Genomic DNA, 24,011 nt, shown 5'->3' on the forward strand with positions numbered 1-24,011 from the left:
CCTCCCTGCCCCGCACCTCCACTGTCCCTCCTCCTGCAATGTGGCCCCCCCAGTTCTCCCTAGGCTCATTCCTCTCAAGGCCCTGCTCAAATGTGACCTTGGAAGGTCCCTGGTGGTCCTTTCTTCCTGCCCGTCACTGCCCTGGGATGTAAGCTTTGGTAGAGCAAGGCCGTACGTTCGCTGCTGGCTGCCAGCAGGAATCCAGCCTTTCCAGAGAATCAGTTTGGGGCTGGAGGGAACAGAGCCTGGAGGCCGCAGCACCAAAGGTGCAGCAGAGTCCCCATGGAAGCGAGGCTTTCTGAACTGTCCCCCCAGATCGGGAAGGGGGTCTGCTGGGGATTCCCAGGGGAAAGCCAGCTTATGCAAAGCCAAGGTGGCAGGAAGTGCTGCCAGCTGCCAGCCTCAGTGGCCTCCTGGCCCAGAAAGCCGTACTCTTGGAACAAATGAGGAAGTTTGACTCCTGCCCAGAAGCCGCCTGGGGCCAAGGAGAGGGCTCCAGTTTGTCGCAACCAGGGAGAAGTGTACAGTCACGTGCTGCATAACAACGCTTCCGTCAACGACTGACCACACACCCGACAGTGGTCCCAGATTAGAACTACAGTCTGGGTGTGGAGGCTGTACCATCCAGGTCCGTCTAAGCACACGCTACGATGCTCGCTCAAGACCGCCCGACATGTTTCTCAGAACGCATCCCCGTCATTAAGGGATGTGTGACTGTAATTAAAACTCACTACTCTAAGCTTGATTGAGAGCACGCAGATCTTTAAAAACTAAAACTAACATACAGTAGCTGACAGTAGATCTGATCTCTCCAAAAGGGAGGTCGGAAGCGTCTCTCACAATGGGAATCGTTTCTGGCTCTTGGTGGGACTCAGCGTTCTCTGGATCTAGCTGGTTCTGGGCCTGAGAGTTGAGTGTGAACCGGCGGCCTGGGAACCACCTGAATGTGTATCTGACCCTCCCAAGTTGGCACCACTCTGGGTGGGGAGCCTCCAAGTTCCTTCGGCTCTTCATTGAGCAACAGCACCACCTAGTGACCACCTCGGCAAAGCCAAGGAACCAAGCCATGCTCAGTGCACCCACCCCATCAGACAGCAAAGGAAAAGACAAAGAAAAGAGAGGCTCTGGTACCAGACTAGTCCATTCACACTCACACCTCTCCTGACCCAGGCTGCGACCCCTGCAGGACAGCCACTTTTAAGTCTTTTGGCAAAAAAATTACTCAAGGACATCAAGACATATAACCACGCCCGACTGGCTTGTTTTATTGGAGAAAGGGACGTGGAGTTAACAAGGTGAAGACAGTTGGGACCTGAGGTTGGGAAGAACACCCTTCCCTCCCCGTTCATGCCCACTGCCCCAAATAAAAAATAACCAACTATAGGAGAGCAGCTGAGACAGCGTCTGAGGGACAGGTGAGGAGACACGGAACCCAAGGGCAGCAGAGGAGACCATGCGTGTGCTGGGAGGGCCCAGAGGCAGCGGCTGTACGATAACGTGAGTGTAAGTCTCTGCGTCTTCCACATACGTCTGTATAAATATAAAGATCACTTGTTCGCTTTTTTCCCCTTCTCTCCCTTCTGCTCCGTGCTGCTCGCCGCGGTCCCAGCTCCTCTTTCCAGATGAGGGCGAAGGGAAGGGGGATGATGAGCAAGTCATCACCGAATTGCGATCAGACCCACATCCATCAGCTTCTGGATCTTCTGTGCTATTACAGGATTCTTTAAGTGTCTAAGGAAGAACAGCCAAAGTCATTTGAAATCAGACTTAACCTAAAAAATGTCTGACTTGCTCTCAGAGTAAGCCCTCATGCAGAACCCCCTGGAAGGCCCCGCCAGGAGGGGGCAGACCGCCACACAGCTAGACCTGATCTGTCCACTGGGCAGCAGGCCACAGCGACACTGGTCTTCCCAACCGACCGCTGAAGCTGTCACGACTGACACACAAACGAAGCCCTTCCAGCCCACCCCAACTGCCGACCTTTGAAGTTTTCAGTAAGAACGACACAATAAACACCCCACCCAGACGGATGGCATCCCACCCCGCTGTGCATTCTCACTGCTTTTGTTCCCTTCTTTCCTTCAAGGCCACCTCCCCCAACTCCACTCACTCGCTGAGTGCCTGGGGGTCCTTCTGCATCTGTTCCAGGATGAGCCGCATGGCCGGGTCGCTCATTATCTGCTGCACCTCAGGGTCGGCCATGGCCCGTCGCTTCACGTCTTCGGGGCTGTCGTGTCGGTTGTACTGGGCCATCATACAGCGCTGGTACCCGTCGGCAGCCTCCTGCATTGCAGCAAAGCCAAAGTGGAGGGTGTTAGCACTACCTGGCTCACTGCTTCAGCCGGCCCAAGATAACAGAGATGATAGAGAAGGGAAGAGACAGCCACACAGAGAAACAAGTGAGAAGGAAAACTCAGTAAGTGAACACCGAGAAGACCCACAGGGGAAACGGAGGCAGGGGAAAGCTCACTGGAGGCCAGGCCCGCAGCAGCCCCACCTTACAGCTGGCATCCAGGTCCAGCGCCTTCTGGTAGACATCCATGGCTTTTGTGTAGTCCTTCATGGCTTCTAGGGCAGCAGCTTTCCGTGTGTAACCCTTGACTGCACACGGAAACAGGAGAGGGGAGGGAGGCATTACCCAAAACGCAGCGCCAAAGGCCGCTCCCTCCACCTCTTCGCCTGAATGCCAGCATCCCTCACACCTGCTGACGCTGGCTCTAACGAAGGCACAGGCAGACCAAGAACACACCCTCTCCTCCTAATCCCTGGCCAGGGTCAAGGAAGGGGCAGGGGACAGGCAGCGGAAAGGCACTTACTGAAGGTCGGTTCTAGCTGGATACATTCCTCACAGTCCTAGGAAGGAGAGGCAGAAAAGAATTAGGTTTGTTCCTTTCAATGAACTACCGCTCACTTGGAATTACGGATCTTAACTCCTCCCCCAGGGCCAAGACGGAGCAGTCCACATTTGCCTCCAGGGCTTCTGTTAATCCCGGCACCTGGGTAATTTAACAGCAGGCCCAGCAAGAGGAGGGCAGAAGAGCAAGTTAAGTAAAACCATGAGGGACAACTAAACCAGATTATAGCCCATCCCACCAAAGACAAGTGGCCTGGAATCTTCAGAAGGCTGATGTCACAGAAAAAACCCAAAAGGTGGGGAAACTTCTGAGTTTGAGAAACTCAAGAGGACACGACAACCAGATGAAATGTATGGGCCTTGATACTGACAGCCTTAAAACGTATTTTTGGACAAGTGGGGAATCTGAATACAGACATACAGCAGGTGGCTTTACGGCCATAGCTTGGCTATCATCAGGAACTAATAACATTGTCCCTGGTGGGGAAGAGCCACTTCAGGAGACGCGAGCTCAAGAATGTAGAGGTCATTGGGCCGGCCCCGTGGCTTGGCGGTTAAGTGCGCGCGCTCCGCTGCTGGTGGCCCAGGTTCAGATCCCGGGCGCACACCGACGCACTGCTTCTCCGGCCATGCTGAGGCTGCATCCCACATACAGCAACTAGAAGGATGTGCAACTATGACATACAACTATCTACTGGGGCTTTGGGGGAAAAAAATAAAATAAAAATTAAAAAAAAAAAAAAAAAGAGAATGTAGAGGTCAAGCACTGAACTGCACACAATGTTCCTTCACAAACGGTTCAGCAAAAACCTGTCAATACTTTTTGTTAAATAGAGGTGGAGAATACACAGACACGGTGTATTTTTGCTTGAAATATATTCAAAACACAAAATTATGGGGAAAACATGGCTATGCAGTGTAGTTTGCACACCTGGCCGAATTTCCACTCTTCCAAGAAGCAGAAGCAACTCCGCTCATTCTCTGCCCCTATTTGCACGACTGGGCAAGTCCTGCTCCACCTCCCAGGTGACTGACAATGTTCTTCGCTTTTCTGCAAACCAACCAACTTGACACTGCCCTTGTATAGTGCTACCAGCAGCAGTGACATCTCTAGGCCAGACACAGACCCAGACACAACACAGCGGCATCAAAACTAAAAACCATCAGGGACTCAGGTATTGGTCTCTCTAGACCGATCACATTTTGTCACCTTCCCACAAGATGGCCCAGGTTTGTCACCTAGAGAACTGTTAAAAAATCGCCAACAGAGGCACAGAGCAGCTCATGTTCAAGAGAGCAATGGGGAGCAACTGCTGCAGTGTGGAACATCGTATCTGACCATACTTGACGTGACGGAGAACAGCAGCCCTGTCTAACTGAGCTCAACATCCAAGTGCGGAAGGATGGTCAAACTACTACAGAAAACAACATGGTGGTTCCTCCAACAAACCAAACACAGAACTACCCTATGACCCAGCACTCTACTGTTGGATATAACACCCAAAAGAACTGGAACTAGAGACTGGAACATACGTTGTACACCCACATTCAGAGCAGCGTTATTCACAAAAGATGCAAACTACCCAACGTCTATCGACAGATCAATAGATAACCAAAAGGTGGTAAATACATATAATGGCATAGTACTCAGGCTTAAAAATTAGGAAGGAAATGCTGAAACACGCTACAACACGAACCTTAAAGACATCATGCTAAGTGAAACAAGCCAGACACAAAAGAACAAACACTGTATGGTTTCCATTTATATGTGGTACCTAGCGATCAAACTCATAGAGACAGAAAGTACAACGGTGGTCACCACGGGCTGGGGGAGCAGAAACAGGGAGTCAGCGTTTAGTGGACAAGCAGTTTCAGTATGGAAGATGAAGTTCTGGAGACGGATGGCGGTGACGACTGCACAACGTGAATGTACCTCATGCCACTGAGCTGTACACTTAAAATGTTACAAAGGCAAATCAAACAAACAAGAATGTGAGGAAGGGTAATACGGAGGGAAAAGAATCAGAGTCATTAGGGAAACTGGAAAAGGATCCCCTTTCCTAAATACTTCCAACCACTAACACCCCATGGGCCAGGACCAGGTAGACATAGGTCCTGTATTTTACAAACTTCACACATGCACTGCCACCCTGAATCTATAATCAAAATATGAACATCAAGCTGATGTTGATGAAAACAAGAAAAGAGGAAAACCACACCCCTAGACACGGGTTCCGGTCCCGGCTGCTCCGCGCCCCCAGCCCCCACCTTGAGCGCCAGCTGAAACTCCAGCAGCTTGGTGTAGCAGGCAGCTCGGTTGCTGTACAACTTGGCATCTCGTGGGTTCCGTTTGATGGCTTCTGTATAATGCTTCATGGCCTGGGGGTAGTCCCCTGAAAAAGGAAAGAGAAACTTCTTAGAAAAAGCGAAAAGCCGCCCTCTCCCACCACGGCATGTCTACCCCGCAGCCGGCCAGGGCGCAGAATGCATGTCCACACCACGCACAACGGGAAGTCCCACCATCCGAGCGGGAGCTACCTTTCTGGAAACACTCGTTGCCTTTGTTCTTCTCCTCCATAGCCAGGTCAGGGTTTATGTAGGCCAGCCGCTCCTGCTCCTTCAGGATCTTCTCCGCCTAAGAAAAAATAATTCTTGTAACAGTCACTTAAATTCTCATAAACGTAAATATTGGGCAAAGATGCCTGATCAGGACTTTAATTTTCAAACAGTACTGCTGGCAAGAGTTAATTTTCGTCTTAAGAATTTTATATTCCACATTATCAAGGTACACTACGAAACAGAAGGAATGGTACTGACATACAGGGTTCCTCTGCTATCCAAAAGCCGAGCACTACGATGAAAACTTTCCTAAGTCAAGATGGCACACAGTGAAAACACTATTTTCTCATTACAGTGAAAATCCTCTTCAGGTTTATTTCCATCAGTGAAAGCAGGTACAGTCATAAGCTGAGTAACGACGTTTTGGTCGAGGACAGACCGCATGTCCGATGGTGGTCCCCTGAGATGACAGCCTAGGCGTGTGGCAGGCTGTACCATCTAGGCTTGTGGAACTGCTCTCTGTGATGTTCACACGACAACAACATCACCTAATGATGCATCCCCGTCACTCTGCGGGGTGTGACTGTACTCATGCAGGTCTCTCATAAAAGCCAAGCGGCGTAAAGCGAACTTTCAAAAAGTAGGGGAAACTTGAACGTTTGGAAAAAAACATGCCCTATATGAAAACGATGCATGTATTAATAGCACAATTAATTTTCTGACCCATCTTTTTGTGATGAAAATCAACCCCCTACCTAATTTGACAACTGGCACAATACACAACACTGTGGTTATATAAAATAAGAAAAATCTTAAGTTACAATAAGAACCATAACACTGTGAGCACGGTGACCGTCAACATTAACATATGTAAGGTTGAAATCTTGGCCATAAAAAAGGACGGCAGAAGGGCCAGCCCAGTGGCGTAGTGGTTAAGCTCGAGTGCTCGGCTTCGGCAGCCTGGGGTTCGTGGGTTTGGATGTGGGTGCAGACCTACACACCACTCATAAAGCCATGCTCTGGCAGCATCCCACAGACAAAAGAGAGGAAGATGGGCACAGATGTTAGCTCAGGGTGAATCTTTCTCACTGAAAAAAAAAAAAAAGAGAGAAAATGGGGCCGGCCTGGTGGCATAGCAGTTAAGTGCACACGCTCTGCTTCAGCGACCCGGGGTTCGCAGGTTCGGATCCCGGGCGCGCACCGATGCACTGCTTGTCAGGCCATGCTGTGGCGGCGTCCCATATAAAGTGGAGGAAGATGGGCAGAGATGTTAGCCCGGGGCCGATCTTCCTCAGCAAAAAGAGAAGAATTAGCATGGATGTTAGTTCAGGGCTGATCTTCCTCACAAAAAAAAGACGGCAGAAAAACTGGGTTCTTCCCTACACGTTGTCATCACTATGGGACAAGGGCAACGTCACATAAAAAGACCAATGACGCTACTTAAAAAAACAAGGTTCATTATTAAATGACAATGACTACAATGTATAAAATAAGAAACAGCACCCCTCTCCTCCACCCACCTGCTGGCACTTCTTGAGCACATCCGGGGTGCGGTGCTCTGCCAGGGACTTGTTGTAGAAATGGATGGCGTCCTTGTACTTCTCCTCTTTGAAGTAGGAGTTGCCAATTCGAGCGTAAGCTCTGACAAAGGCAAGACGACAAAGAGCTCACTAAGGGCAGAGCAGACACAGGCCAGCCCTGCAGAGAAACACCTGCAGCCAGGAGCAAGCTCCCATGGCCGCTCGGGCACGATGGCCTGCCAACACCTGTGGTCGCCACTCCCACAGCCTCCTCTCCAGCCCTCTGTTAACAGCGCAGCTCTGCAGCCGGCAACCCTCCTCCCCACGCAGGGAAACTGAGGTCTTGGACACCAAACCCCCCACACCACTCAAGGCATTCCCGAAGGTCACGCGTACTTGGCAATCTGTCGATAGTCTTCTCGGTTTTCTCGCCCCACTTCAATGGCCTTCTCACAAAGTTCCCGGCATTTACTGTAGTCGCCCTTCTCGAAGTACACGGCTGCCAGCAGGACGGTTAAGAAGGAAGTCAGCCCTCGCCTCTCCTCCAGGACCACTCAACGACGCCCTCGCTCCCACCCTCGTGCCTGGCCTCACCTGCTTGATTGGTCAGGTAGGTCATGTTCGTGGGGTCCAGCTCCTTGGCTCTGTCATAGTGCTGCAAGGCGGTGTCGAAGTCTTTCTTCTTGTAGGCCTCGTTCCCCAGCTCCTTCTCTTTCAGGGCCTAGACAAGGTTTGGGAGAAGTAAGTGCCAAGCGCCTCTGACCTGGGCGGCAGAGAGAAGAGCCTGCGGGCTGTCCCAGGTGCTAGACAGCACACGCCACTGACACGGCTACGGAAGCAAGTTCTCCACGTCCACAGGCCTCCTTACCAACCAGCTACGGATGTACAACAGCCAATGACCGGCTGTTAGCATGACAAGCTGAAGAGCTTCACCTCTGCTTCTCTGAAACTCTCCCTTCCCCACCTCCTCTCCTGGATCTTTGTCAGAAAGCAGAGGGCCTCTTCAGGGGAGAGGCAGTCCCTTCAACATGAAGCAACTTCAAAGGGGACAGCATCGTTCTGTCCCAGGTTTTACTGGGGGGGCTGTGGCAAGTCTGCTCTCTGTCAGGTGGCTGCCTTGGGGTCTCAGTCGTCAGGGAAGCACAGCAGAGGCAGTGGGGAGAGGACTGGGAGAAGAGGCTGTAACCAGCGGCAGGAGTCCTCAGCAAACTCTCTACCACCCACATCATCGGGCCCCTTTCCAGCATGAAGACACCACACTCTCGACAACCAACGCTTAACCATTTAAAGGTGCTAAATCAGGCAACAATGTGACGTTCTTATTTACAAGGGAAATGAACTCCTTTAGGCACATGCCTCCTACTCTGGAAGACAGTGTTGCTAAGTGGACAACTTTCAATTACGTGCCAAGTCCAACCAGGAAGCAGAAGCCTAAGGACGGATCTAGACAACATTCTCCCGGATCACAGAGGACATGGATCTCTCACCACTTTCCTGGCTGCCCTGACCAATACATCTGTGCCGGCAGCTGTGGGGACTAGGGAAGTGTAGCTCCCGCTGCCGGAAGTCTTTGAGATACAGGACTCTTATGAAATCGCTTGTGAAGTGGACCTTTTAACATACTGACCATTTTAATTAATAACAACAATAAGCTTAACACATACTAAACACTCAAAAAATAATTACAGCCATCCAAGGTCTACAGATGTTCCCACCCAACATAGAGAAATCGACCAGGCTGTTTATAAATGCATGGCAGTGAAGAGAGAACAAAAACGAGACCTGCTTCTTATTCTCTGGAAGATCTTCTTCCATGGGCTCTGGCTTGGTCTCCTTTTTGGGAGGCGGCGGTGGTGGAGGGGTCGCAACTTCCTCCTCCTCGTCCATGCTGCCCAGATCGACCCCGAGGAGGACACTGAGAGTAGCCATGATCCGCGGATCTTGCAATTTCCTAGCATTGGTAAAAAAAGAAAACCAGCAATTATTCTTCCCCGTAACTGACCTTAAACCCCCTTTACTGCTGAAGCTCAGCACATATACAGAATACTGCATATCAAAGCTTCTCTCCAACACAAGACTGCTTGACTCTACACTATCTACGAGGTACAAGTGGGGAATACTCAACCCTTCAAAAGTCCATCTAGAATGAGGTAACACAGGTCAGATTTATTTCTTGAAGCCAGTAGACAATAGGTTACTTTATAGATCAGAAGAGAGGAAGCACAGAAAACTTGGAAGAGAGTTATATGTACGCTTCATCATCTGACTTCAGACGGTCACAGACACCAGGACAAGGTTTAGAGACCCAGCTTTACACCTGACCTTCTCAACCTTGCGTTTCCACTCCAATATACCCACAGAGACAGTGGGGCCTATGGTATGGCAAGGACAGGGCTGGCGCTAGATCAGAATTGTAGGAGAGCAATGAAAAGGCACGTGAGGGTTAGAATGAACGTTCCAGATTACTGACATATGCCTCCCGTGACCCATTCTAGAAATACAAATAGACAGCAAGCAAACCAACAAACTCCTACTGCTCTTTGGAGAAAAAGCAAAGGCAGAAAGCCTGCAGTCCGTAACAAGGGCACCTCCTGCCAGAGGCTCCCAGGAAGAAGCAGCGTTCCCGGCCATTTCCAGAGACAACCCGTGCCACCTCGACTTACGTGCCCAGGTCGGACGGCTTATTTCGTAACTGCTCGATCAGTTCCCGGTAGGAGGGATCGGCAAGCAGCGACCGTGTCCTGGGATCACTCTCCAACTTCTGGTACAGATTGGGCATGTTGAAAGGGTTCAGGAACTTCCTCTCTGTTCCCAAGAAAGAAAAGTGCCTCACTAGGAAGTCAGTTCATGTGAGTTACTATGCCCCCGTAGCCTACCAACCAGACTGACACACGGGAGGACAAAAAGCCTCAAACTCAATCCCATTTAAAAAATAGCGATTAAAAAAAAAAGAAAAAGACAGTATACATGGTGCCTACCTGCCAACCGGGCCTCCATATTCTGTAACCCCTCTTTGAGCTGAGGATTATTTGGCTCATGTTTTAAACCCTCCTCATAGGTTCGCTTGGCTTCTTCAAATCGGTTTAAGAATTCCAGAGCTGCTGCTTTTCGAGAATAGCCCTTAAACCAGCAAAGACAGACACAAAACAAAATAAAGGACACCCGCAGGTAAAGCCAGAAGATGAACTCAAAAGAACGTATCTTACATTTCATGGAACAAAATGAGTATTCATGTGAAGGCCCAAGAACAGACAGGGAGAGGAGCAGGACACAAGGCCAAGACTGATACTGTAAGACTCCAGCCAAATACCAAAGATGCGCCCCTCCCTCACCAACCCATCTATGATCAAGAACTCTCCCTTTCTTTGGCAGCATTTTCTTTCTTAGTAGTACAAAGAGTAAGACATGTCTTAATATCTGATGGTATCTCCGATTTGATGAAATCCGCCATTACTCGAAGGAACATACTCAAACAGTAGGGAGGATGGTGGGTAATAAACTATTAGTTTATTGGCAGAGGCCACTAGCCGGTCAGGCGGGGCCCTATATTTAAGAACTGTATACCAAACGGCATTTCTGGAAGTCTGAAGAGCCCAACTCACCCACCGCTTACCTTGCCCCAGTCAGGCTTTAAGTCCACAGTTTTACAACCATCCTCATAAGCCTTTGGGTAGTCCCCCTTCTTGGCGTAGGCCGCCGAGCGGTTGCTGTAGAGTACGTGGTTCTGGGGATCTAACTTGATGGCCTCGGAGTAGCACTGCAGCGCATCGTCGATGTTGCCGGCACTCAGGGCCTTGTTGCCCTTCTCTTTCAGCTCGTTCACCTACAGAGAAAAGGACTGATGTAGTTCCCTTAACATGCTTCTTTAGTCTCAAGTTTTTAGGTAACATTCTTTTCTGCAGCTATCAATAAACAGGTTACTTTATAGATCAGAAGAAAGAAATCATAAGCTAATTCATTTATATTTTCCACATCTTTGGGAACAGGCAAGGAAAAAATAAAATAACCAGGAACTAGAAGCCTGACACTTTGCTCTGCACCGGCTCCCGCGCGGATCAGCAAGAACTCCAGCCACTCTTCCACAAGTCTCTACTTCGAGCTGACGAGGCCACTCTGGGACATACTCGTGAGTTCCTTCCATGGAAATAAATTCATTTGCCATATATTTCCAAAGAGTCCAAACGATAAACTGCACACAGGCCTAGTTCCTGCTCATGGGAGGAGGCGATGAGGAGGGGCGTGGACCAAGTGCGCACAGATACACTGATACACGCTCCAGCCCCAAAAAGGCTTCAGGACGGCTTCTCCAGGAGCATCAGAATGCTCACCCACAATCAGAGAAGAATCTACTTCCATTTAGAAGTGTGGTGATATGTCACAACACAGTACATTACTGCTCTGTTCCTTAAAAGGTAAATGAAAGCTAGCCCCCCGAAATCAGTTTCTGGCATGCTTAAACATTAACATATTACAAAGGGGATGGAAGAGGATAAAAAAACAGTTTGTGGTTTAACCCCCTATCCTCTCAAACATTCAGCATGAAAGAAGCAGGAACACACCAAAGGGAAAGTTTAAAAAAGTGAAGGAGGCCCCAGCCATGTCAGAACAGGGTCCTAATTAAAGGGGTTTCTCCTAACCAGGGATGTCCTACAAGAGAGGGAGGGCCAACTTCCAACACAAACACATTTCTTTTCTTTTCTTTTCTTTTTTTTTGTGAGAAAGATCAGCCCTGAGATAACATCCATGCAAATCCTCCTGTTTTTGCGGAGGAAGACCGGCTCTGAGCTAACATTTATTGCCAATCCTCCTCCTTTTTTTTCCCCCAAAGCCCCAGTAGATAGTTGTATGTCATAGTTGCACATCCTTCTAGTTGCTGTATGTGGGACGCGGCCATGAGGCCGGAGAAGCGGTGCGCCGGTGCGCGCCTGGGATCCGAACCCGGGCCGCCAGCAGCGGAGCGCGCACACTTAACCGCTAAGCCACAGGGCCCGCCCGCAAACACATCTCTTGATATGGAGCCATGCCCTTCAAGTTACCTAACCGTTCTTTCTTTCTATCATCTACCCACGACCCAGTATACTGATACAAAAAAATACTCTGTTAAGAGAGATGATTTTGGAACCCTGAAGCACACCAACTGGGAACCTCCCTCCATGAACCAGAGAGATCTTAGAAAGAAACAACCTCAAACACAGAAAAAGCAACAGGAGACTGCCAAACTTGCCAAGCAGGGACAAAAACCTTTGGGCCTAGGATGGAGACCAAAAGGAACAAACTTTAAAAACTCCGCTAGTATCAAGAGGCAGCTGGGAACAGCTCAGGAAAGTTCCTGTCTATCCTACAGAACATCCTTTTCCAAACTGACTACTGCCTGCAGTGGGTCAGGAAATCAAGTCTGTAGGTCACCACCAGTGCTTTAAAACATCAACTGGGAGAAAAAATACCAGCATGCAGTGCACATAACAGTAAGTATCGTTTTGTGAAACGTGTTACCCAGTTGTATGCCCTTACTGGGTCAAGTGTGAAAAGTGTATCACTGTGGGATGTATTTATTTGAAAGGTACTTAAAAAAAAAAAAAAGACAACTTTGGACACTTAAATCTGTCCAACTTCAATATCTCCTAAAACTGAAATATGGATCTGGGAGTCGAAAATGCAAACAATAGGTAGAGAAGTCACAAGCGGAAAGGTAGGTTCTAACACCTGGAGCGAAAATGCCAGGCCGTATGTACCACTGTCACAGTAAACTGGCAGTTCTGAGTTTAGTGAAACGTTCATTTACAGTCTACCTGTGCATACGCTCCTATAATGGGCAGCGTGATTTTTTTTAAAATATTTTTTCTATTTTAATAACTGCGGGACAAGCTCCTTTCTTAAATTTAACAGAATAATGTGTTTCTCAACCTGGAAATCTTTTTATACTACAGCCTATTTAATCCCAGATACAATTTAATTATCACAAGAGTGCAAAAATTTATTAATTTTTGTCTTTTAACTTCGCAAAGAAGTTCCAGATGTCGCTCAAGGAGCAATGGCTATACTACAGCAGAATGTTCTGCTTTATAGATCCTGCCACAAAAAACGAACCCTCTTCTCTTCGTTCCCCACAGTTCGATCATTCATTACAGCTCAATGACAGCTTCCAACCGAATAAAATCTCTCCAGGCTTTCACAACCTTCAGGCCACTCAGGATATAATTAAGCCACTGCAAGTAACCAGCAGCAGCTTCAAACTCGGTCTCCCAAAGATGCTGAGCGGAGGCAAACAACTTACTTCTTGCTGCTGATCCATACTGCCTAAATTTCCTACGGCGACCGATCCCTCCTTGTGTAATTAACTAGAAACCGACTTTTCAGAAACGTTAGTCTTGTTACTCCTGAATCACATACAAATAAACAAAAAGAAAAAAGAGGAGGAGGAGGAGAGGCCGCCCATCTATTTGTGAAACGCTGGCAGGGAGGGAATTCGTTCCAAGGACTTGTGCAGCAGCCTCCCTCCTGCATCAGAAGTTGGCCCGCGGCTCCTCAGCCCCTCGCCCTTCCATCGCGGCCCTTCCCGATGCAGGACAGCAGCGTCCCCCGACTGCCCACCAAGTCTCCCGGCTCCTTCCAGAGCGTCCCCGCATTCCCCCCAGTCAACCGTGGCCCAGCCCGAGGTGCCCTCCTCGTCGGCGACTTCCGATCTCCCAGCGGCGAGGTCCCTGGTGTGGACCGATCCCTCCCGCCTCTCCCGGGGCCCCTCCATCCCTCCGGCGCCATCCCCCGCTCAGCCCGCAGCCACCTCCCGGGAGGCCTCCGGGCCCAGCCGCGGGCCGACCTGCTGCCTCCCCGGCCCTCCTCGCCGGGCCTGCAAGCGATGGGCGCTCCCGCGGCCCGGCCTCGCCGCCTCGGCCCTCACGCCCGCGCCGCCCCGCCGCTCGCCGGCCCGGCGCCGCCCCGCCCCTCCGCCGCGGCCTGGCCTCCGCCGGTCCCGCCGCGGCCCCGGGCCTGGGCCCGCCCCTCCCCCTTCACCTGCTCCATAGCCCGGCACGGAACCCCGTTGAATCGACTCCGTCCGCTCCGCGTTCCCAACCGCACGCGCCGCCTTCTGGAACCTACTAGAAGCTGCCGGGACCCCCGGATCCCGCCCCTGCCTTGCCTGCTCACTGGTCGCGCTCCTCTAGAGGGCTTTCTCCGCTTCTCTACTATTGGCCTGAACGCCAGCCCATCATCTTCGCTTCTCTCTCATTGGACAGCGGGGAGTAATCCCCTGTGTCCTGCCTCCCCCGCCCCTCGGGATTGGTCGCTCCCCGACAAGCCCCGCCCACCCCACGATTGGAGGGGGGGCGGTCTTCTGCGACAGGGATTGGTCGCTTGGTCCGCCAATCGTGGCAGCGCTGGCCGCGCCCATTGGTCCTGTTCTTTCTGGAAATTTCCACCTCTCCCATTGGGCTGATGGTCTCCATGAACGAACCGCCTTCAGATGAAAAAAAATTCTATTGGGCGGACAGTTGCCGACACTTTGCGCTGATAGGTCTAAATGGCTGTCCATCAAAGGGCGCGTGGGGTTCGCCGCTGAGGTGGTTGATGGGCGTCCCAGGCCCCAGCACCGTCTGCCGCGGGGGCTCCGGGGGCTGCGGGGCGGCTGCCTGGGGTCGCGTCCCGCTTGGTTCTCGCGAGGCCGGCCCAGAGCCCCGGTCCTGCGCCCGTGCGTCGGGCTCGGGGGTCCCAGCCGGTTCGGGTCGGTCTGGGGCGAGCTCTCTGGCCCGTCCCGGACCCCGCTGTTAGGTTCCGAAGGTTCAGATACCGCGTGGCGGGGAGGGCGCTGGCGTCGGGCTTTACAGACCCGGCTCTCCCCCGGCGGGGCGCCCCCGCTGGTCCCCTTAGTGCAGACGCACACCCTCTCTGATCCTCTCGGGTAGGGCTTGATGATCTAGGGCCGCGGGAGGGTTCCTAGTCATGCAGTCGAGTTTTTAGCACTTAATGAAAGGGAGCCGCCTCCGTTATTGGGATGCAAATTGGTGAAGGAAACAAAGACCTCAGTGAGGGGTTTGGCCACCTGGTGGGCGGAGGGCCCTAAATCGCAGCCCACGTGCGAGGGGCAGAGCAGGCACCCGAGGGAGGGAAAACGGCTTAGCGCGTGGGCGAGACGGCCCTCGGGATTAAGATGCTGTTTTTTCTCCCTGGATCAGTGTGTGGTTCATGGAACAGAGGAGCCGCATGACTTGGGTGCTAGTATTGGGCCCTGCTGTGCCCGATTCTGACCCCTTTCTGGGCAATGGCATCCCTTCTAGGAGGTTAAGGGCCATCTCGCTTCGAATAACTTGCCTCCACAGCCTCCTCTTCCACCCCAGCTGCCCCTGATCCACTCAACACTGCACCAAAGTCACCCCAGCCCTCGCTTAAAACCTGGAGGCTGTGTGGGACTCAGGGCCTGTCTAATCTGGCAGGCCGGCTCTTCTACCTCTACCTTCCCTGTCCCCCACCTTCAGCACCAAACTCCAGCCCTACGTGTCCTCTGCTCCTTTTTTTGTTGTTGTTGTTGATAATTTTATTTATTTTTTCCCCAAAGCCCCAGTGGATAGTTGTATGTTATAGTTGCACATCCTTCTAGTTGCTGTATGTGGGACGCGGCCTCAGCATGGCCGGAGAAGCAGAGTGTGCAAGCGCCCGGGATCCGAACCCCGGGCTGCACAGTAGCAGAGCGCGCGCACTTAACCGCTAAGCCACGGGCCGGCCCTACCTCTGCTCCTTGAACTCAGCAGGCTCCTTCACCCTGGGCGTCTCTGCATGCTGTGCCCTCCACTGGGATCCCCTTCCACCAGCTGTGCCAGGTTAACATCCTGTCTTCCAGGCTGAGATGAGCTTCAGGGTTCCTTGGCCACCTGCCCCTAACAAGCTTACTCATTTCTGTCCGCTTGTTATTTGCTTTTGCATCACAGTGGGTTACACGTATGTCCCCTCACAAGCTAAACTAGCAGCTCTGGTATCAGGGCCACATTTTGTGAGGTCCGCGAGGGCCCTGTGTCTTGAGCCTTGTGTTCCAGGTACGTGGCGCAGTGTCTGGCTCAGAGCAGGCATCCGCTAATCTGGCAAATATTACTGATCGCCCTGGTATGTGTCAGGGCTGATTGTGGGCCCAATGCAGTGGGGCAAACGGACAAAATCCCTGTTTCCGTGGACCTCATTCTAGTGAGAGAGACAAACTAAAACAAGTTGATATAGTATATATGTTTAAGTGCAGTGGAGAAAAATAAGCAGGGACCAGGTTAAAGGAGCAGTGGGTGAGGGGGGCCGGGGCAGACCTCAGTAAGAAGTTAATATTTGAGAAAAGTCCTGAGGAAGTGAGGGAGTGAGATTTTCTAAACTCTGAAGAAGTACCATGCAGAGGGAACAGCCAGTGCAAAGGCCCTGGGGTGGCCAGAATGGCAGGAGCACGGGGGGTGGGGAGTGGGAGAGCCAGGCGGAGACGAAGCAGGGGCCAGGTCCTGCAGGGTGGGAGGCCACCGTGTTCACTGTGGAACGTGCCCGGAGGGTTTGAGCAGAAGACTGACATGATCTGACTTAGTCTTATCAGGATCCCTCTTGCTGCTGTGCAGATGAAGAGGGCCAGGGTGAAAGCCGAGAGACCTCTTAGGAGGCTGTTGTAATAATCCAGGGGAGCTGTGATGGTGGCCTGGGCCAGGGTGGGAGCAGAGGAGGGGAGAGAAACGTTGGGTCCCGGATGCACTTTGGAAGAGCCAACAGGATGGATCGATGCCCTGGACGCAGAGCATGGAGGAAGGAGGTGACACTGAGGCTGGTGGCCTTCTCTCTTATTTGCTGAGTTAAATCTGCCCAGAAGACCTTCATGTCTTCCTGGCACCGTCTCCAGACCACACACTTGCCGGTCCCTCTGCTGCCCCCCAGACCAGCTCTGCCTCCATCACCTTCCCCACAGCATCTCTCCCGGCTCCCTTCCCACTCCTCACTCTGAGTGAAGTGGTCTCATCGTCTCCCACACACCTTTTTTCTAGTCCTGCTGTGTGTGGCACGCTGCTCTGGGTGCCGGGGCTCGGCAGTGGACCAGGCAGCCCACAGATGCCGCTTCTGCTTGCGTGGATCTCTTCTAGTGAGAGAGACAGACGAGACTTCACCTCCTCAGCTGTGTGACTTCAGGCCGCCTGTTTCACCTCTCTGTGCTTCAGTTGCTTCCATTTCAAGGCGTGGATGAAAAAGTCTCAATGTCAGACTAGTTGTGAGGATGAAATTATTTGATATTTGTGAGGCGCAGAGAACAGTGCCTGACCACAGAGCAAGCACTATATGCATTTAAACAGACATCGATGCACAAATGAAGAGAACTCTAAAGAGTGGTGAGCATTATGAAGGAAGCAAAAGGTAAGGGATGAGGGTAACCAGGGAGGCAGGGAAGGAAGGAGTGCCTACGGGTGGGTGGTTAGTGAAGGCCCCTTAGACCTGGAGTGATGAGAAGCCAGCCAGGGACAGGCTTCCAGACCAGGCAACAGAAGGTGCAAAGGCCCTGAGGCTGAAATAAGCTTGGAATTTCCAAGGAACCCAAGGAAGGCTTTTCTGTGCTCTAGCGTCCTTGTCTGTAGATGGGGATGATGAAGTGCCGATGATTTCCCGAGGTTACTATGAGGATTAAACAAAATAACCCATACTCATAAACCTATAAAAATTTGAGAGCCTTCTTTGAGAAAAGAAAAATACAAACTAAAAAATGAAGTATGGAGCTTTAGAACGGATGGAAATGGGGGACCCTGAAGCTTAGGCTTATTGGGTGTCACAGTGAAGCCGCTTCTGAACATTCAGAAATGTTAGCTCTTATGATTTCCACCCACTTGGGCTTCTCCAGGTTTCTCAGTGAACTCGGAGCCCTCCTGAGGGGGCAGGGAGGCGGCAATGCGGCCTGGCCAGTGTCCCCTTCCCCAGATCCCTGGAACACAAGCAGAAGCTCCACCACAGAAGGCGTCCTGGCCCATGCACTGCACCACAGTTCCAGAGTGATTCATGCTGCTATTTCTGTGCCAAGCTCTCAGGGTGGGGAGCAGAACGGCTGGATTTGGCATCGACTCTGAGGCCGTAGATCCTGCAGCGAATGAGAGGCTGAAGCGCTCAACGTGCGTGACCAGATTCTCAGCAGAGCAAACCCCCAATTTTAAAGTTCTCCCACGATCAGAAAAAATAAAACAGCCGGAACTCAGGAAGCTTAGCCTGGGGGTGAGGGGTGGGCGTGATGGAAGGTTGCAGCTTGGAATTCTGGGGTGTGTAGAACGTGGAATTTGTTTTTATAAGAACTGTCACTATCGGAGTGGGAATTCACGCAACCTGAGTTTCCTTCTCTAAGTGAGAGCCAAGATCCATTCCGGGTTCTGAGAAATTCCTAAAGAATATTTTCCTGCGTGCTCCTGACTTCCAGCTGTCCTGCTGAGAGAGAATCTGAGTCCTGATGAGCGGGGAAAGTGTGGGGGAAATGAAGTGCCGTGGAGTTCTGTTCAATCAATGATCTCTTACAGAGAGCCAAGCACCATGCCAGATGCTTCAAGGAATAAAAGAATGGTCATTATTATCCAATAATTATTCATCAGAGAGCTCCAGAGTCCAGCCCAGGGCCTGGCCATGCACACCCTCCCGGGCGATCTCAGCCAGGCTCGAGGCTATAAATACCCTCTCGGATGACTCCCGCATTTCTATCTTCAGCTCAGATCTCGCTCCCAACTTCCAGACTTGTCTGTCCAGCTGCCTCCTTGATATCTCTGCTTGGATGACGGATGGACTTACCAACATGTGCAAATTGGAGCTCCGATGTTCTCCCCCGAGTTGTCCCTCTCTTGACAGCCCTCCCGTCAATGGCCTTGCTATTCGTGGACTGGTTCAGGCTGAAAACTTTGGAGGTGTCCTTCATTTCACTCGTTCACGCCCACTCTAGTCTGTCAGCAAATTCTGTCAGCTGGACACAGACCGCCTCACAACTCCCCAGCCATCTCCTATTTTGGGAGGGAGAAAGGAGTGTGGGCCCTCGGAGTTGCTAGGTGGCCAGACATCGTGTGAGGGGGCCCCCAGCCTGCCTCCCAGGCCACATCCTATGAGAGGTGCCGGGTTGGGGTGGGGGATGGGAGGAGAGCTGCTGTATTCGGGGACCACTAGGTGAGCCCACTGAGGACATCAACGATAACATTGGTGGGTTAGCGCCCCTCTCAAGGTTTAGGGCACCACACACTGTCCCCCAGTTTGGGATCACCTGGACGAGAACTCCAGTCATAACTGGGATAAAATTTCCTGACAGCTGGTAGGATGGAAGCCTGGAGTCAGAATGAGTGATTCCAGGGCAGTGGTTCTCAGCGAGGGTGATTGTGCCCCCAGGGGACATTTGGCAATGCTGGAGACATTTTTGGTTGTCACATCTTGGGAGTGGGTGTGCTCTAGAGGCTGAGATGCTGCCGAACATCTGACAACGTACAAGACAGCTCCCCACAATTATTTGGCCCCAAACGTACATACATCCAAGGCTGGGGCATCCTCATCTAGGGAAATGTAAGATGTATTTCCTGCACACCTGAGCTTGGATGAGGCTGGAGAGTGAGACCTGCTACATGACGAGCAGATTGAAATTGACCACAGTGCATAATGTGACACCAATACCAAAAGGAGGCTGTCACGGGGCACGGTGGGAGATGAGAGATGGAGCAAACTGGTTGACACGCCTTCCACTGAAAGGTGAAGGTTTATGTCCCTTCCCCTTGAATTTGGTGCACTGGGACTGCTTTGACCAATAGAATATAGTGAAGTGTCATCGTAAAACTGACAGCTTCCTCTTTCTGTCTTTTGGGATGCTTCCTCTTGGAGCCCCGTGCTGCCTTGTAAGAAGTCTGCCTGCCCCAAGGCCACCATGGCTCGAGGGAGCCCAGGCCAGCCCCATGCAGAGCCCAGCGGCTCTCCCATCCTGGCCCTGGCCGTCTCAGACCCTCTGGCCCAGCCTGGGCTCCTGCGGAATACCCTGAGTAACCCAGTCCAGGCCACATGGAGCAGAAGAACCACCTAGCTGAGCCCTGACCAAATTCCTGACCCACAAAATCACGCGATATAATTAAACGGCATTGTTTTCAGCCATTAAAACAAGGGAGCTGAAGGTGGTTTGTTACACAGCAACAGATAACCAGAACACTGGTTCCTGTGCTTCCCTCTTTTCTGCTGATGGTAGAAATCCCGCTGATGCAGAGTCGTGCTTGTTCATCCGCCCCTCTCCAGCTCTGCCAGGATTGTTTGTCCAAGCACCGTCTCTCATGCCAACGCCTTCCGAGCCACCAGTCTTGCTGTATTGCATTCCCCACCCTGCAGCCAGAGGCACCTTTAAAGTGAGCTCATCCGCAGCCTTGATCCACACTCTCCGGAGATCCTGCAGTGTGTGGACTCCAAATCCCACGGGGCACTAGGTCCTGCCTCCCTCTCTCCTTCTCCCCTTTCCCTCCGCCTCCTCGTGCTTCAGCCGCTCGGCCGTCTCCGCCCTTTGAACTCGTTCTCCCGGCAGCTCTTAGCGCTGCCTGAGATGACTTGTACCTGCTGACGTGTTTACAGAGCATCTCCCACAGCAGACACTGCTCCACGAGGGCAGGGCCCACGATCTGTTCACTGCCGAGTGCAGTCAGGACCTGGGACATGGTCCCTGCTTATGAGTGTTTGGTGAATGAGCAAATGGGGCCCATCACCCGTCTATGCCTCCTGGGGGGGTCCCTCAGCCTCTCCCAGGGGCTCTCTGGCCTTCTTCCCTCTAGACTGCCCCACTCCCCATTCTGCTTATCTACCTCTGGGCCAAATGGTTGGATCCCCTCAGATCCAAAGGTCCCAACCCCACTCTCTCCTTTCCAGCATCTGTTTCCCAAGAAACACCCAGTGGTGGATAGAGGGGGACACGGGCCCTCCTGTTGGTGGGAAAGGACGCTTAGCAACATGTATTTAAAATACAAAACGCGGGCCGGCCCTGTGGCTTGGTGGTTAAGTGCGCGCGCTGCAATGCTGGTGGCCTGGGTTCGGATCCCGGGTGCGCATCGAGGCACCACTTCTCCGTCCATCCTGAGGCCGAGTCCCACATGCAGCAACTGGAAGGATGTGCAGCTATGACATACAACTATCTACTGGGGCTTTGGGGGGAAAAAATTAAATAAATAAAATCTTTAAAATACAAAACGCAATTCCACTCTTAGGAATTAATCCCACAGGTAAACCCCCCTGGGGCACAAGGATGTATATTGTAGCTCTGTTTATGACAGCGAAAGGAACGGCAACCATCCACATGTGTGTCCACGGAGGATACCGGAAAACAGGATGCTGGCTCTCTAGGATGGAATATTAGCATTAAAAAGAAGACTCCGGTATGTATTGACATGGAAACACACCCACAATGTACTGTGGGATGAAGAAAGTTAGTTGTGGAACAGTGTGTATGGCCAAATCTTATTTTTGTAAAAAAAAAAAAAAAAATTATGTGTGTCTGTCTTCATATATGACCATATGCACATGGAAAAAGTCTAGAAGGATACATGGCTGACTGCTAAAGTTGTTATCTGTGGATTGGGAATGGGGAGGGGGTTGTATTAGCTTGCTAGGGAGGCCATAACTAAATACCACAGACTGGGTGGCTTAAACAACAGACGTTTATTTTCTCGCAGTTCTGGAAGTCCAAGATCAAGGTGTTGGCAGGTCGGATTCCTTCTGAGGCCTCTCTCCTTGGCTGGGAGACAGCCACCTTCTCGCTGTGTCCTCACATGGTCTTTCCTCTGTGTGTGCACATCCCTGGTGTCTCTGAGTGTCCAGCTTTCCCCCTCTTATAAGGAGACCTGTCAGATTGGACTATGGCCCACCCTAAGGGCCTCATTTTAAACTCATCCCCTCTTTAAGGGCCCTATCTCCAAATATAGTCCCATTCTGAAGTCCTGGGGGTGAGCACTTCAACATATGAATTTGAGGGGAACACAATTCAGCCTATAACAGAGGCTTTTGCTTTTTATCATGTTGTTAAAATTTGTTACAATAAGTATTACTAGTCAAGGTTTTTGTACATTTCAAGCCAAATGTCCCCTGAGCATCCATCCACCTCCTTCCCAGGCTTCTCTGAGCCGTCCCCCAGCCAGCTCCAGGGCTCTCTGAGGCCCTTCCCCTGGGGAAGGCAGTGTGGCCTCTCCAGATCACCCACCTGGTCCTCGGACCCGCCCCTCTAGGAATCAGAGGGAGGGGCGTGATTTACAACTACATCTCTGGGCATTTCACACCTTGTAATCCATCCTTCCCTGTCACACCTCTCCATATCATGACTGTACAATATTGGCCAATGAAACAGATAGTAAAGTGAAACATAGGCAGGTGATAAAGTAAAACATGAAGAGAGCATTATAATCTGCAAAACTGTGATCACACAGAGATGTTAGGGGGACCGGAGGTGCCGAGGCTCATCCACCGGAATGAGGCAGTAAAAAAACGGAAGATGGGGGCTGGCCCGGTGGTGTAGTGGTTAAGTTTGCGAGCTCTGCTTCGGCGGCCCAGGGTTCGAGGGTTCCAATCCCAGGTGTGGACCTACACACTGCTCATCAAGCCATCCTGTGGCAGGCGTCCCACGTACAAAAACTAGAGGAAGATTGGCACAGATGTTAGCTCAGGGTGAATCTTCCTCACCAAAACAAAAACAAAAACAAAACGGGGCTGGCCGGGTGGTGTGGGAGTTAAGTGAGAGCGCTCCGCTTCAGCGGCCCGAGGGTCCACGGGTTCGGATCCCGGGCTCGCACTGATGCACTACTTGTCAGGCCATGCTGTGAGGGCGTCCCATATAAAGTAGAGGAAGATGGGCACAGATGTTAGCCCAAGGCCAATCTTCCTCAGCAAAAAGAGGAGGATTGGCATCGGATGTTAGCTCAGGGCTGATCTTCCTCACCAAAAAAATAAATAAATAAAAAGACGGAAGATGGCGGGTGAGATGTGGTGGAGCCGAAACTTGAAAGACTCTCAGGGACCAGTGATGCATTGAGCTTTAAAATTAAGCCCCTGGGGAGAGGAGTGGACTTGGCGGGGGGCGGGGGGGGGGTCCCTTTAGATCTGGCAGAATTCTCCTGGGTCCTTCTCCGGTCTTACATCTCAGACCAGTCGCAGGAAACCCTCACTGTACTGTGGTCCTGAATCTCGCGGCCCCTTCAGCCCTGCTGAGACGGTGGATCTGCTCCTCTGGGTGGACTTGGCAACCCTGGAAGGTATGGAAGCCGGCAAAGCAAACCCAGAATCTTGGTCCCAGTTTAGGAATAAGTTTTGTAATCATCGTGCGAATATCTGAGTGTTTGTTTAAGGTTTTGCAACACTTGAGTCAATCTGCCCTATTTGATTTCTGATTTGAATCAGAGCAGCATGAGTGGTAGATTGGCCGCAACATGGCTGTGAGAATTCCTCCCATCCCTTTGCAATGGGATCTGGCTGCTCCTCTCATTAAGAGGTTGAGTCTATTTCTCCACTCCCTTGAATCTGGGATGGCCTGGTGAGCTGCACTGAATGACGCGACCATGTGATTCCGTGCAACTGAACATGGTGGAAGGGATGTAGTGTGACTCCTGGGTCAGGCCTCAAGAGACATGGCAGCCTCTGCTTTACCCTCTTGGAGCAGGGCCTGGAGACCATCACGCCATGAAGACGCCCAGCTTAGCCTTTTGGAGGATGAGTGGCCACGTGGAGCAGAACCAAGGGGCTCACTGACAGCACCAACTGCGAGTCACATGAGGGAGGCCACCCTGGGCCCTCAGCCCCAGCTGGGTCATCAGATGACTGCGGCCACAGGAGTGACCCCGACAAGACCAGCGGATGAACCTTCCAGCTTATCCTGGCCCAAACTGCTGACTCCCAGTCCTAGTTGTTATTTTAAACCAGTAAGCTTCTAGTGATTTATTACCCAGCAATAGACAACCAAGACAGTAAAAAAGGATCAAAGTTCATAAAGAGTGTTTGAATTTTTAAGAGAACTGATTTACCATATTTATAAGTTGTATCTATTCGTGTATAAAAGTTGCTTAACTGATTAGAAAAACACAGGCTTGGCTGGGGAGGGCGGAGTAAGGTGGGGGGGG

At 51.5% G+C, this 24,011-nt stretch overlaps 1 protein-coding gene across 2 annotated transcripts; it reads right to left on the reverse strand.

The window, feature by feature from the left end:
* Positions 1 to 1,239: 1,239 nt before the first annotated feature.
* STIP1 (stress induced phosphoprotein 1) lies at positions 1,240 to 14,075 on the reverse strand. Of its 2 annotated transcripts, none has more exons than XM_004437531.3 (14): positions 13,945 to 14,075; positions 10,547 to 10,756; positions 9,912 to 10,053; positions 9,597 to 9,738; positions 8,716 to 8,884; positions 7,528 to 7,654; positions 7,330 to 7,432; positions 6,934 to 7,054; positions 5,393 to 5,489; positions 5,123 to 5,247; positions 2,817 to 2,853; positions 2,498 to 2,601; positions 2,111 to 2,283; positions 1,240 to 1,731 (listed from the first exon to the last, which is right to left on the reverse strand). In XM_004437531.3, the coding sequence occupies exons 1-14, from the start codon at positions 13,951 to 13,953 to the stop codon at positions 1,659 to 1,661; spliced, it is 1,632 nt and encodes a 543-aa protein (XP_004437588.1). In that variant the 5' UTR covers positions 13,954 to 14,075; the 3' UTR covers positions 1,240 to 1,658. The 2 variants fall into 2 exon arrangements, with proteins under 2 accessions (XP_004437588.1, XP_087278861.1); XM_087422735.1 differs by lacking the exon at positions 13,945 to 14,075 and adding an exon at positions 13,208 to 13,240.
* Positions 14,076 to 24,011: the final 9,936 nt, after the last annotated feature.

This window comes from Ceratotherium simum, chromosome 34 (genome assembly GCF_057802395.1).
Source record: "Ceratotherium simum simum isolate JZ-2026a chromosome 34, ASM5780239v1, whole genome shotgun sequence".
NCBI lineage: Eukaryota > Metazoa > Chordata > Mammalia > Perissodactyla > Rhinocerotidae > Ceratotherium > Ceratotherium simum.

What these genes read in the sequence shown, in the direction of transcription:
- STIP1 (XM_087422735.1), bottom strand. An exon ending in GACTATCGACAGATTGCCAA is followed by an intron (nt 7,055 to 7,329) that starts GTACGCGTGACC and finishes TGCCTTTGTCAG; the next exon opens with AGCTTACGCTCGAATTGGCA. An exon ending in GACCCCCAGGCACTCAGCGA is followed by an intron (nt 1,732 to 2,110) that starts GTGAGTGGAGTT and finishes GTTCTTCCTTAG; the next exon opens with ACACTTAAAGAATCCTGTAA.